The 12,960-nt window shown below is 39.4% G+C and overlaps 1 protein-coding gene across 1 annotated transcript; it reads left to right on the forward strand.

Moving 5' to 3' along the window:
- The first annotated feature begins 474 nt into the window (after window positions 1-474).
- lrrc8db (leucine rich repeat containing 8 VRAC subunit Db) lies at window positions 475-11,832 on the forward strand. Its single transcript, XM_038716752.1, has 2 exons — window positions 475-1,158; window positions 7,072-11,832. Exon 2 carries the CDS (start codon window positions 7,074-7,076, stop codon window positions 9,627-9,629), a length of 2,556 nt encoding a protein of 851 aa, XP_038572680.1. The 5' UTR covers window positions 475-1,158; window positions 7,072-7,073; the 3' UTR covers window positions 9,630-11,832.
- The last annotated feature ends 1,128 nt before the right edge of the window (window positions 11,833-12,960 follow it).

The raw sequence follows: 12,960 nt of genomic DNA on the forward strand, positions 1-12,960 counted from the left end.
TGAATTGACTGAGAGAAATAAGTTTTAAGAAAGAATAAGATTAAATCTATTGTGCAACCTGATATCTGAAAGGTTAAGTCGTAACCACACATTGAGTGTTCTCAGTTGTGTTGTGGAATAAGATATCTCCTGCTGGCTGATGAGGATTAATAACGCAAAGAAGATTAGTCTATTATGATATGACGTACATGAGGCACCGATGGGAAAAAATACATTTTTAATGTTTTTATTCACCAAATACATGCGTACAAGGAAGAAAAGTAAAATGAGGGAACTTAAATTTATATGTGATGTAATAAAAACAATGCTAACTACAAAGAAACGGATTAATATGCAAATAACTGAATTTTGAAGGAAAGTTGGGTTTTAAATGTATTATTTTTTAATGGATTTTTAATCCACATTGATAAACACCACTGTAAATGTACAAGTGTTAGCCAAATGGCTGATTTAAACTGTTTTCCCATAGTCAGAATATAGATGGTGCAAAGATACCAAGAACAAAAAATGTGGTTAGAAGAATCTATGACAAAATAAATGACAAATCTATTGAGGAACACAGCTCATTTGAACATTTAAAATGTGTTTTATCCCAAAAAATTTACATTGTACAAAGAATGCTTTGAGATCCACATGACATGGTGATATGGCCTAACTTTAAATTGCATCATTTGCGCTTTTACGACGGTCCCTAACTTCAGTGGGTCATCTCGGGCTGCCAATGGTTTTCAAAGCACTATGCTGTTACCCTCCATCAGCTCCTGATGTGAAAGAAACCTGACCAACATTAGGCGATAGGCTATTTATCCTGCACACTACAGCAGAACTGTTGCCAATTAATGGTCATGGTGAAACATATTGAGGATCAACCTCGGCGAGTGTGTGAATAACATCAAACCGAGCGCACTTCCAGCAGCTGGTGCTGCCGTGCCGGTGCCGGCTGTGTCTCCAGTCGCAGGCCAGACAAGAGGCAGAGGACCGGCCATCCGAAGCGGAGTGGGTGTAGTTAGCTAAGCAGCTTACAGCCCGGTCAGCAGGCCCACAGTTGAACTGATGCGAAGAATGGACGGCGTCGTCACCGCAGGGAAACATGGCATATAAAAGGAGGCGTTGTTCGGTACTGCTGGCATCGACATAACCGGATCAGACCTCCTGAAGGTGCGTATATAGTGCGTTTGGGTGCGGGTCCTCATTTAGGTTATTATAGGTCTTTAAATGTAACCGCTATGCTCGGCACCAATAGGCCTACTGTTAGCAGGCTTTACATGAGCGGGGTTGGGAAGACTATTCAAATGAACAGTGAATTTACATGACCGTATTATGAATCTGAGCGAGTCATGATTTCCTTCCACGGAACCCAGATTTGAGTGCTGCGTTTAAAGGCTTCACGGACATCAGGTCCACATCTTGTTTTGCGTCCATGGATGCGTCTTGCCGCTGTAGCCGGTCTCAGCCTGCTCTGCAGGCTCATTGAAAATTAGTGACCTTGGTGCTTTCAAAACACACAATAGAATTTAGTCGCAGTGGTGGCACAGATCATTTATCATTAATGCATTTTAATAATAACCTACACGGAAAACACTTTGATATGTAGACCGAGTTTTACAGAAGGGTTATTTTGGGGGGAAACAACAGATTTTTGTTTTATTTTGTTTTTTTGAATTCCAGGAAATAGAAATCAAACCGTTTTCGGTTAATATATTTTAAGCATGGCATTTATCTATTTTTGCAAAGGAACAAACAGTATTTACAGTCAACATGTCAAGGCTTCACATAGCCAGCATGACTGTGGGTATTTGTGTGGTGGTAGTGAGTTCTGGCAGGGCACATGATTGTAAACTCTGTGGAAGGAGGCTCATTTGGAGTAAGGTTGTTAGTTTCGATGCACAGAAAAGCATACTGAAAGAAAAACATTGGAAAGGGTTTACTATGGGTTATTCAGACTAAAATTGCAGAATTTGCATTGCACATGGCATGCATTGTCTCTGCAGACAACATGTGTGCTGTGTCCCAGTTCAAGGGCAGTGCCCTCTCTAAATCCACAATCTGACATGGCTGTCTCTGAGCCTCCTTCAAGTGTGCCTGGGAAATGCACCCTGGCCTAAAATTGGAAGACACAACCAGTTTATTCTTCCAGTCTTCAGTAGCCTATCCCAAAATCTGGTAAAGCCAGGAAATACAATTCTGGCCAGGTGTGATATACGACTGACCAGAGAAATAGAAACACCTTGACAATTTAATACTATGAATACAATAAATGCTACCTTACTAAAAATGTTCAGTATTTGTTGAGACTACTACTTCAGTTGTTCTCTTGATGTACATTTTTAGGTTGTACTTTGTGTTGTACTTTAAAAATATTCTTTTCAGGTCTGTTTCTCAAATGTGTCTATGTTGTTTAAAATTTGAGTACAAATGAAATTTAGAGTTTAAAGTGATCCAGTGCAACAACACAATTTACAGCAAACTACACCTCTCAGGGTCACTTAAAACTTTTGAGTGTCTAAAAAGCATTCTTGTAATAAATCGCACAATTTGCATTGGATTACAGTGCACTGTGCATTTCTCTTTCTGATTTCTGTTCACTCAGTGTATATCACATGGACTGGACCAATGAACAAGCCACTGCAGGATGCAAACAGGATTATGACCAGACATGAACTATGTTGTGTTAGAAGCCTATGTTCTCTATCACCATATAGCATGCAAAAAATAATTTAAAAATACAGTATTGTGACAAAATGTGAGATTATATAGATACATTTATCATTAAAATTGTACATTTTGCAGGCCATCATATATAGAAGAAATGTTGTGATATTTATCACTTTGTCACCCATCAAAAGGCAAATTCCTGGTGGAAAACATGGACATTTTAGATTTTAAGTTTGCGAGGAATGCCAGAACACCATACTTCGGGTATGGTTGTAACACTTTTTTCTTCAGCAACTATAACTCACTGAATTCTGTATCTAGAGTTCTCAAACTTTTATACAAACTACCCACATTTGTACACTACAAATGGCACCAATTCAATCCTCTACAAGAATATCACAGACCTCGTGAGTTGATGTCAAATACAATGTGTTCCCTTGTTACAACCTTGCTTCTTTTGTTACAACCTACCCTTAGTGGGGTAGGTTGTAACAATAAGACAAAAGAAGCAAAAATAGATGCCACACTATATGATATGCTTCAAAAACAGGTATAGTGAAATAAAAGAACAATGTTTCTCTCTCACCGTAACAGACTATGTCTGATGACTAGCGCACATGTATGTGTACGTAAATTTGTCTATAGAATAAACTTACTTAAAAGTACACAAATACAAAGTATACAAATACAACTAAAATGTACCTAATGAAAGGTAATGAAAATCTCTGTGCATCCTTAGGTCTAACAAAAAAGAATTGTATGTATATGTGTGTTAATGTATGTATATTCTTAATCAGAGTCACAGTCAGTGCTTAAAGTCGGTCGGTACTCACTGGTACGCAGGGGTAAAATATTAAAATCAAGAAAGTCCCTAGTTTTATGTATGGAGGATGGTTGTAACACTTTTTAAAGAATTGTTACAACCCACCCCACCCCTGTCAGCCATTGTTTAGCTAGCTGTAGCTTAGTGGTTTGAAGTTAGAAAAGAAAAGATGCTTCACATGTTGCCTAAGAAACTAATATAAGTCAAACAGTTGTATCTGCAATAGTATATATACTAAAACAAAATATAGTCTTGATCAAAAAATTTACTTTCTCACCTCAAAATCAGTTTTTTCTCTACCCAGAGGAAAAATCTTTTGCTCAGAATAGTCTTTTCTTTAACTTTTGAGAAAAAACTAAGATCTCAGTAGTATATCTTTTTGAGATCACTCCAATCTGAATTGTTGCTACATAAGTAAAGTACTTGTAAAGTAAAATAACCCCTAAGTGGGGTCACTAAGACAAAACTGAATAAAAAAAATCCACATTCTAGAGACTGAAATGGCACTTATTTAAGATACTGTAGAGATGTCATCTTTTGATCAGAGTAAGACAGAGATGAGTTTGTTGCTCCTGAGGCCAATATGAGAAAACTGAGATATATTTGAGAAGAATCATGAGATCTTAGACGTCATAGCTGAGTTTTCTTTGAGGTCTTTCTCTGATCTCATGGTCCAATGTTCAGGAGACTTAATTTAGACTTATTTAAGATCAGTTAGAGATCTCTTGTTTTGATCAGAGTCAGACATAGATGAGATTTTATATGGTTGAGGTCCTGAGATGAATTTGAGAAGTGGGAGAAAAGGCCTTTGGTCTCACCTTGGTATTAAAAGCAGCTCATTTGTGTCTAGGAGAAAACAAGGAAACAACTATGAGATCTCATGTTGGATTTTGATTTCCTACGGGTATACAGGTGCTGGTCATATAATTAGAATATCATCAAAAAGTTGATTTATTTCAGTAATTCCATTCAGAAAGTGAAACTTGTATAATGTATACATTCATTCCACACAGACTGATTTATTTCAAGTGTTCATTCCTTTTAATTTTGATGATTATAACTGACAACTAATGAAAACCCCAAAATCAGTATCTGAGAAAATTAGAATATTGTGAAAAGGTTCAATATTGAAGACACCTGGTGCCACACTCTAATCAGCTAATTAACTCAAAACACCTGCAAAGGCCTTTAAGTGGTCTCTCAGTCTAGTTCTGTAGGCTACACAATCATGGGGAAGACTGCTGACTTGACAGCTGTCCAAAAGACGACCATTGACACCTTGCACAAGGAGGGCCAGACACAAAAGGTCATTGCTAAAGAGGCTGGCTGTTCACAGAGCTCTGTGTCCAAGCACATTAATAGAGAGGCCAAGGGAAGGAAAAGATGTGGTAGAAAAAAGTGTACAAGCAATAGGGATAACCGCACCCTGGAGAGGATTGTGAAACAAAAGCCATTCAAAAATGTGGGGGAGATTCACAAAGAGTGGACTGCAGCTGGAGTCAGTGCTTCAAGAACCACCACGCACAGACGTATGCAAGACATGGGTTTCAGCTGTCGCATTCCTTGTGTCAAGCCACTCTTGAACAAGACACAGCGTCAGAAGCGTCTCACCTGGGCTAAAGACAGAAAGGACTGGACTGCTGCTGAGTGGTCCAAAGTTATGTTCTCTGATGAAAGTAAATTTTGCATTTGAGGAGAGGCACAGAATCCACGTTGCTTGAAGTCCAGTGTAAAGTTTCCACAGTCAGTGATGGTTTGGGGTGCCATGTCATCTGCTGGTGTTGGTCCACTGTGTTTTCTGAGCTCCAAGGTCAACGCAGCCGTCTACCAGGAAGTTTTAGAGCACTTCATGCTTCCTGCTGCTGACCAACTTTATGGAGATGCAGATTTCATTTTCCAACAGGACTTGGCACCTGCACACAGTGCCAAAGCTACCAGTACCTGGTTTAAGGACCATGGTATCCCTGTTCTTAACTGGCCAGCAAACTGGCCTGACCTTAACCCTATAGAAAATCTATGGGGTATTGTGAAGAGGAAGATGCGATACGCCAGACCCAACAATGCAGAAGAGCTGAAGGCCACTATCAGAGCAACCTGGGCTCTCATAACACCTAAGCAGTGCCACAGACTGATCGACTCCATGCCACGCCGCATTGCTGTAGTAATTCAGGCAAAAGGAGCCCCAACTTAGTATTGAGTGCTGTACATGCTCATACTTTTCATGTTCATACTTTTCAGTTGGCCAACATTTCTAAAAATCCTTTTTTTGTATTGGTCTTAATATTCTAATTTTCGGAGATCCTGAATTTGGGATTTTCATTAGTTGTGAGTTTTAATCATCACAATTAAATGAAATAAACATTTGAAATATATCAGTCTGTGTGTAATGAATGAATATAATATCCAAGTTTCACTTTTTGAATGGAATTACTGAAATAAATCAACTTTTTGATGATATTCTAATTATATGGCCAGCACCTGTATATTCTGTACCTGTTTCCAGACTTGATAACTAACATGCCTGATTGGGGAGGAAGTAGGTAAATACTGAAATGATTACCTAACTCCTATCTTATCTCTAATTGGTGGAATTGGTGTTGTTACAACTCTCCCTATGTTACAACCATACTCGGTCTCCCCTATGGTTGTCTGGGTGGAAACAGTAGAGAGAGAGAGGGAAAAGGGCTTATATGTGCTGTTCAGTACCTGAAAAGGGTTGTGGTTCTTTATATATTGGGAGAAATACAGGAGAATTGTGACCCTGGAAGGAAAATGGGAGAGGGCAATGAAAAACAGGAGTCTTCTGGGAAAATCAGGAGGGTTTGCAAGTATGCCGAACACACCGTTAGTTTTGCCCTCTGTGGTGGCAGCAGTAGAAGTGCACCTGTCAAATAACTGTTAGGGAGCTAAGTTAAGTTAAAGATCTGCAAAAACACACATATTTTCATGAAGTTATGTTCTGAAAAAATAACTAGTACAGGTTGCTAGTTAAAACTTTGTTGCAAAGACAGCAGCAGCAGTCCTATTAGCATGAATACGAGGATGAAAGGTGCATACTAGGGCTGTCACCGATTAGGGATTTACATAGTTGAATCAGAATCATCAATTCCTGCCTATAGTCGACTGATTGTCGAATCATGTGTGTTTTTGTGCACTGCAAGAAGCTAAACTGAGGCTTATTGTTGACCCTTTTCTCTCTCTCTCTCTCTCACCTGTCATTCACTTGTGCTGAGATTTGCGTGCATCCCGTGCTGCCGACAACTGCATGCACGTCGCGGTCCCCGCGGGTCTATTTCAAGTAGCCGACTGTTTAAAAAAGATATAATATTCCCTGTGTGGTTCATCAAATTATCCGAAAGTCCCGCGAGGTGCGGACAAGTCGGCACAACACTGGTGAAGCTGTGGCAAGTGTTCCTCTTCTGCCACACACACACACGCTACGCCTACACATGCGCACTGACGACCCAGGGTTAGGGTTCTAGATTTTTAGAAAAAAGATTTCTAAAAATCTACTGGGGTAAGAATCTGACATGTATAGTTTTTGTAATGAGAAAAACATAGATGTATATGTTAATTTACATTCTCTGTTTCAGGAATGTTCACCCTCACAGAAGTCGCCTCCCTGAATGACATCCAGCCAACTTATCGCATACTGAAACCATGGTGGGATGTCTTCATGGATTATCTTGGTATTGTCATGTTGATGTTGGCCATATTTTCTGGAACGATGCAGCTGACTAAGGACCAAGTGGTTTGTCTTCCCATTCTGGAACAAACTCCAGAGGGGTCTGGGGTTTTTTTGGGTCCCCAACCACCAGAGACAGCTGATAGTTTATGGAACAAAGAAAGTGCCATCGGAGAGCAAGCCGCTCCTTTAATGGCTAAAAGGCCCCCTGACAGCATCGCCCCTACAATTCACTTCACACAGTCGGGTACTTTTGGGCAGCCTCCACCAACAGGTGTCAGAACCAAGCTGGATTTTCAGCAGTATGTTTTTGTCAACCAGATTTGCTACCACGTTGCCCTTCCTTGGTATTCCAAATATTTCCCATACCTTGCACTAATCCACACCATCGTATTAATGGTCAGCAGCAACTTCTGGTTCAAGTACCCGAAAACAAGTTCCAAAATAGAACATTTTGTTTCCATACTGGGAAAATGTTTTGAATCGCCTTGGACAACCAAAGCACTGTCTGAGACTGCGTGCGAGGACTCAGAAGAGAACAAGCAGAGACTGGCTGGTGCCTCCTCCCTCCTGAAGCATTTGTCCACAAGCAGCGAGGAGGGCAGTCCAAACCAGTCCGCCCCAATGCTGACTAAATCTGGAGTCACGTTTTCTGTTGAAAAGCTTGTGAGTGAAGTCCCCTCCATGACCATACTGGACAAGAAAGATGGTGAGCAAGCAAAAGCCCTGTTTGAAAAAGTCCGGAAATTCCGTGCCCATGTGGAAGACAGTGACTTGATTTACAGGCTGTATGCCCTTCAGACAGTCATCAAAACAGTCAAATTCATTTTGATCCTGTGCTACACAATGACTTTTGTTGCCTCTATAGATTTTGACCATGTGTGTGAACCTGAAATTAAGCATTTGACTGGATATGCCAAGTTCCATTGTACACACAACATGGCGTTCATGTTAAAGAAACTCCTTGTTAGTTATATTGCTATCATATGCGTTTATGGCATAATCTGTATATACACACTGTTCTGGCTTTTTCGGCGACCACTTAAGGAGTATTCTTTTGAAAAAGTCAGAGAGGAGAGCAGTTTTAGTGACATTCCAGATGTTAAGAATGACTTTGCGTTCCTCCTCCACATGGTCGATCAGTATGACCAGCTTTATTCAAAACGTTTTGGTGTTTTTCTCTCCGAAGTGAGTGAGAACAAACTTCGGGAGATCAGCCTAAACCATGAGTGGACCTTCGAGAAGTTGCGGCAGCATGTGACACGCAATCCTCAAGAAAAGTTGGAACTCCATCTTTTTATGCTCTCTGGAGTTCCAGATGCTGTGTTTGATCTCACCGATTTGGAAATCCTTAAACTAGAATTAATCCCAGAGGCCAGGATAACAGCTAAGATCTCACAAATGATAAACCTCCAGGAGCTTCACTTCTATCACTGTCCAGCCAAAGTTGAACAGACTGCTTTTATTTTTCTTCGTGATCACCTCCGGTGCCTTCATGTCAAATTCACAGATGTTGCTGAGATTCCTAGCTGGGTATACTTGTTGAAAAATTTAAGGGAACTGTACTTGGTTGGTAACCTGAACTCTGAAAACAACAAAATGATCGGACTCGAGTCTCTGCGAGACCTGAGGCACTTAAAGATTCTGCATCTCAAAAGCAACCTCACAAAGATCCCGACAAACATAACAGATCTGTCTCCGCATCTGATCAAGTTGGTCATTCATAATGATGGTACAAAGCTCCTAGTGCTGAATAGTTTGAAGAAAATAATGAATCTCGCAGAGCTGGAGCTTCTTAACTGTGAGCTGGAGCGAATCCCCCACGCTATCTTCAGTTTGAACAACCTTCAGGAGCTGGATCTAAAATCCAACAACATTCGTACTATCGAGGAAGTCATCAGCTTTCAGCACCTCAAGAGACTGACGTGCCTCAAACTTTGGCACAATAAGATCATCACCATTCCACTATCAATTAGCCATGTCAAAAACCTTGAGTCACTTTATCTCTCACACAACAAGCTTGAGTCTCTACCCTCATCATTATTCACCCTTCTCAAGTTGAGGTACCTGGATGTTAGCCATAACTCTATTGTGGTAATACCACTGGAGGTCGGCTTTCTGCAGAACCTCCAACATTTTGCCATTACCGGCAACAAAGTCGAGGTAGTTCCCAAGCAACTCTTCAAGTGCACCAAACTGAGGACCTTATGTCTCAGCCACAACTGTATCTCCTCCATTCCAGAGAAAATCGGCCACCTCTCGCAGCTGACACATCTGGAACTGAAGGGAAACTGTCTGGATCGTCTCCCGGCTCAGCTCGGTCAGTGCTGCCTCCTGCGCAGGAGCTGCCTGATTGTGGAAGATCATCTCTTTGACTCGCTCCCCGCGGAGGTCAAAGAGAGCATCAATCAGGAAACTAGTGTTTCTTTTCCAAATGGGTGCAAGTGTCTAAGTGATGGACGGTAGTCTCCTACATGGCATCATATGTTTTTTTTTTAATCTTGCCATTAGAAACAGTAGTTCAGGGTACAGTACTGGTACGCTTCATGATGTTTTAGCAATTTATAAAATGAACATATCAAGGCACATACAAGGAGACATTTTAGATGAAGAATTTATCATGGCTTGTGTCATATGTATTTAATTTTGCTTTCAGTTAATGTACGTGCATAGTAGCCTTTAAATCACCCTGCTTATTGTTTACCTTTTGTATGCAAACATGTCTATAGTGGTTGCATGGGAATTTGTGCAATTCTGAAGCAACCCCTCTTTTTTGATTAACTAGGTGCATTTGCTTGACCTCAATTTAAATTACAAAAAACAATTCCAATAACAAAAAACATCTCATAATTCTGTAATGGCGTCTAACCATGCAGATAGTTTTGGTTTTATTGGCCCAAGTTTTGACTTTCTAACCCCACCCAAATATAATCGATGTGAATAGAATTAGAATAGAAGGTCTACGGTGCTCACAGCAATAAAATATTATAAAGTAAACATTTCTTTCCAGAAACAGTGTCCCCATTACTTTGTAGAAAACCTTGCAGTTTTTATTTCACCTACATTTTATCAAAGTAACATTCTTTGTGAAACCTGTTTACAGCAAGCGTGTTGATTATTAAGTGACCGGGGCATTGCCTCTGGAGAGGAAGTGTTGCTGTTGAAATTTGAAATGCTGTAATCACCATAAAAAAAATGTCCCTAATGTGATGGAAGTAACATTACCCAGCACTGACTAGATACTACTATGGTAAGTTAGAAATGTGTTTTTCTGTTATTTTGGTAAATTGACCTTTTAAACACTATGGTTTATTAAAAAAACCTGACTCAAGGTACAATTGCAAACTTTGCTCATATGGTTGTATGCAGGCAAAATGACAACTGAGCAAACTACCCACTCTGAGGACAGCAAAAAGTGGTTGAAAGCTCCAGAAAAAGATAGTAAGCGGACCTTGAGTTAAGATTATTACTGCTGCTAACGTCAAGAATGACTCTTTTACCACTGCAGTATAATATAATAATAACAAACTTAATTTGAATAGCACCTTTTATACAAGAAATGCAGCTCAAAGTGCTTTACATGAAAGAACTGCACCGAGTGCTTCACATGAAAATAGACAAAGAATGAACATTTGATAATAAAAATAAGCATAAAATTTGTTTTATTTAAATACAGCATTTTAAAAGAAGTGAAGCAGTGCGTAGGTGCGCAGCAAAGTGTAAAGAGAGTTTCCGGCTTGTATTGGGAAAGTCATAGCTGAAGGCTAAAGTCAAGAGACATATTTAGCGAGCTGGCTTCCCTGATATCTACTGTTCTCCATAGTTTTGGGTCATAATTGCCAAAAACTGTATCCCTGATTTTTGACCACATACAAGGATATTTGCTGCACAAACAAATTCAAGAAATGTGTATGTACAACCTCATTTTAAAACTAACTGTATGCATTCCAATCTGAATTTACTTTATACTAAAATTACAAATGTTCTCATCTGACCCTTATCTGTACTTTTACATTTGATACAGGGTTTTTTTTTTTTCAAAGGAGTAGACAGAAGATTCAGTGGCAGACTCAAGCTGTTTGAGGGACAGGGGCGAAGAAATAAAAAGGCTGTATGCAGTGGGGCACCAGCGTGCAGAAACAAAAAGAAACAACACAACAGAGGGAAATTTTAACTATAGAGGCATAATGAGGGCAAACTGTCTTGCAGGAGCGTATGGAGGCGTGTTTCTACTACTGTGTGGCACTGTACGCTGGATCATGTTTTCTACACTGGAAGTGCACCCTAGAGGGCGCTTCATCTCATTTTCTCCACTGAAAGGACACGGTAGAGGGCATTTTATCATATTTTGTCCACTGGAAGACCACCCTATAGGGCACTTTATTAATAATCGAGCGGTGCAATCATCCCCCTAACTCCCCAAGTCCACCAGTGAGTAGATTGTTTTCTCTCTTGTGTACAGCCAACCTACAATGACATTTTTCATTAGTTGTTCTTTTGTGCTCTCATGTTTTATAATTATGATTTTTTTCTTGTAAACAATATATTTATCATGTATTTTGTGTGTTCTTTTCTGTATTTGTGGTCTCATTGTCTTTTATCTCTTCTCTCTGCACAGCACTTTGTAAATCTGGTTTTAAAATGTGCTATATGAATAAAGGAATAACTTATTGTACTATTGTTATTACTATTATTTAAATATACAAAATGAAGCCAGTATTGCACTGAAAATCTGTTTTTGTACCAAAAAACACATTTTGAATGATTCTTTATAATTGTACAGTTGAACCTCGATGCCTGAAATTCCTGAATCCCCATGAAATTAACTTATTAATTAAATTAATTAATTAAATTAATTAATACAGAAGTGTACATACAATATTTTCTTCTGACTTATCATATGAAATGCTAAAAAAACAACACAGTCTGCCCAGCATGCTGAGTTCTGTCATCAGGGCCAAATCAGAACTTGGAAAAGTACCTACCAAGTAAGTATTTTAAATGATCTAAGTAAGCATGTGCAGCTTCGCCAACACTTCCTGTCCTTCTATGCCCCTTTCTGTTTGCTATAACATCTTAACACTGAATAGTCTCTTGCTGTTTGGCATCTGAAAAATACACGAAGCAGGAAACACACACACACAGTGCTCCTTTATGGAACTTGTTAGCCCAGTTCATTCAATATAATGTTTATGACTGATATCATTTTTCTAGAACAAAAGTGTCGGATAACTAGGCCATCAATACTGTGTGTGTGTGTGTGTGTGTGTGTGTGTGTGTGTGTGTGAGAGAGAGAGAGAGACAGAGATGAACACTGATCCAGGACAACAAATTTCAATGGAATAAATAAGAATGACTTTAAATAATGACTGATGTAGATTTTATTTTTTTGTGATGGCTGCCACATTTTCTTTCACAAACCCACAATACTGTATTTAGTCCATCCTAACTGCAAAGTGTTTTTTGGGGAGTATTCTAAACTCTTTTGAATGATACAGAGCTCCCAACCAATTTATATTACTAACATATACTATTATCCTGTTCTGTGGCACTTTAATGTGGGTTTGTGATTCTGATGTGGCCGCTCCATAAGCTACAAACATCCACTTGTTTTGTAATGTAGGTAGAAGGTTTCCCACTGACTTTGCAGACATGTGGGGTTGAAATTAGTCAAAGACTGGAGAGAAACCTGATTCAGATAATATGCTTGCATTATCATATGAAAGATATTTTTTATGGCGACAAACTGGATTTTCACTCTGATGTCCTTGAGGGAGGTTGTGAGTGTAACCCTAAA

This window comes from Micropterus salmoides, unplaced genomic scaffold, assembly GCF_014851395.1.
Source record: "Micropterus salmoides isolate LMB-PRFRI ecotype aquatic unplaced genomic scaffold, ASM1485139v1 Ms_hic_scaffold_13, whole genome shotgun sequence".
NCBI classification, from domain to species: domain Eukaryota; kingdom Metazoa; phylum Chordata; class Actinopteri; order Centrarchiformes; family Centrarchidae; genus Micropterus; species Micropterus salmoides.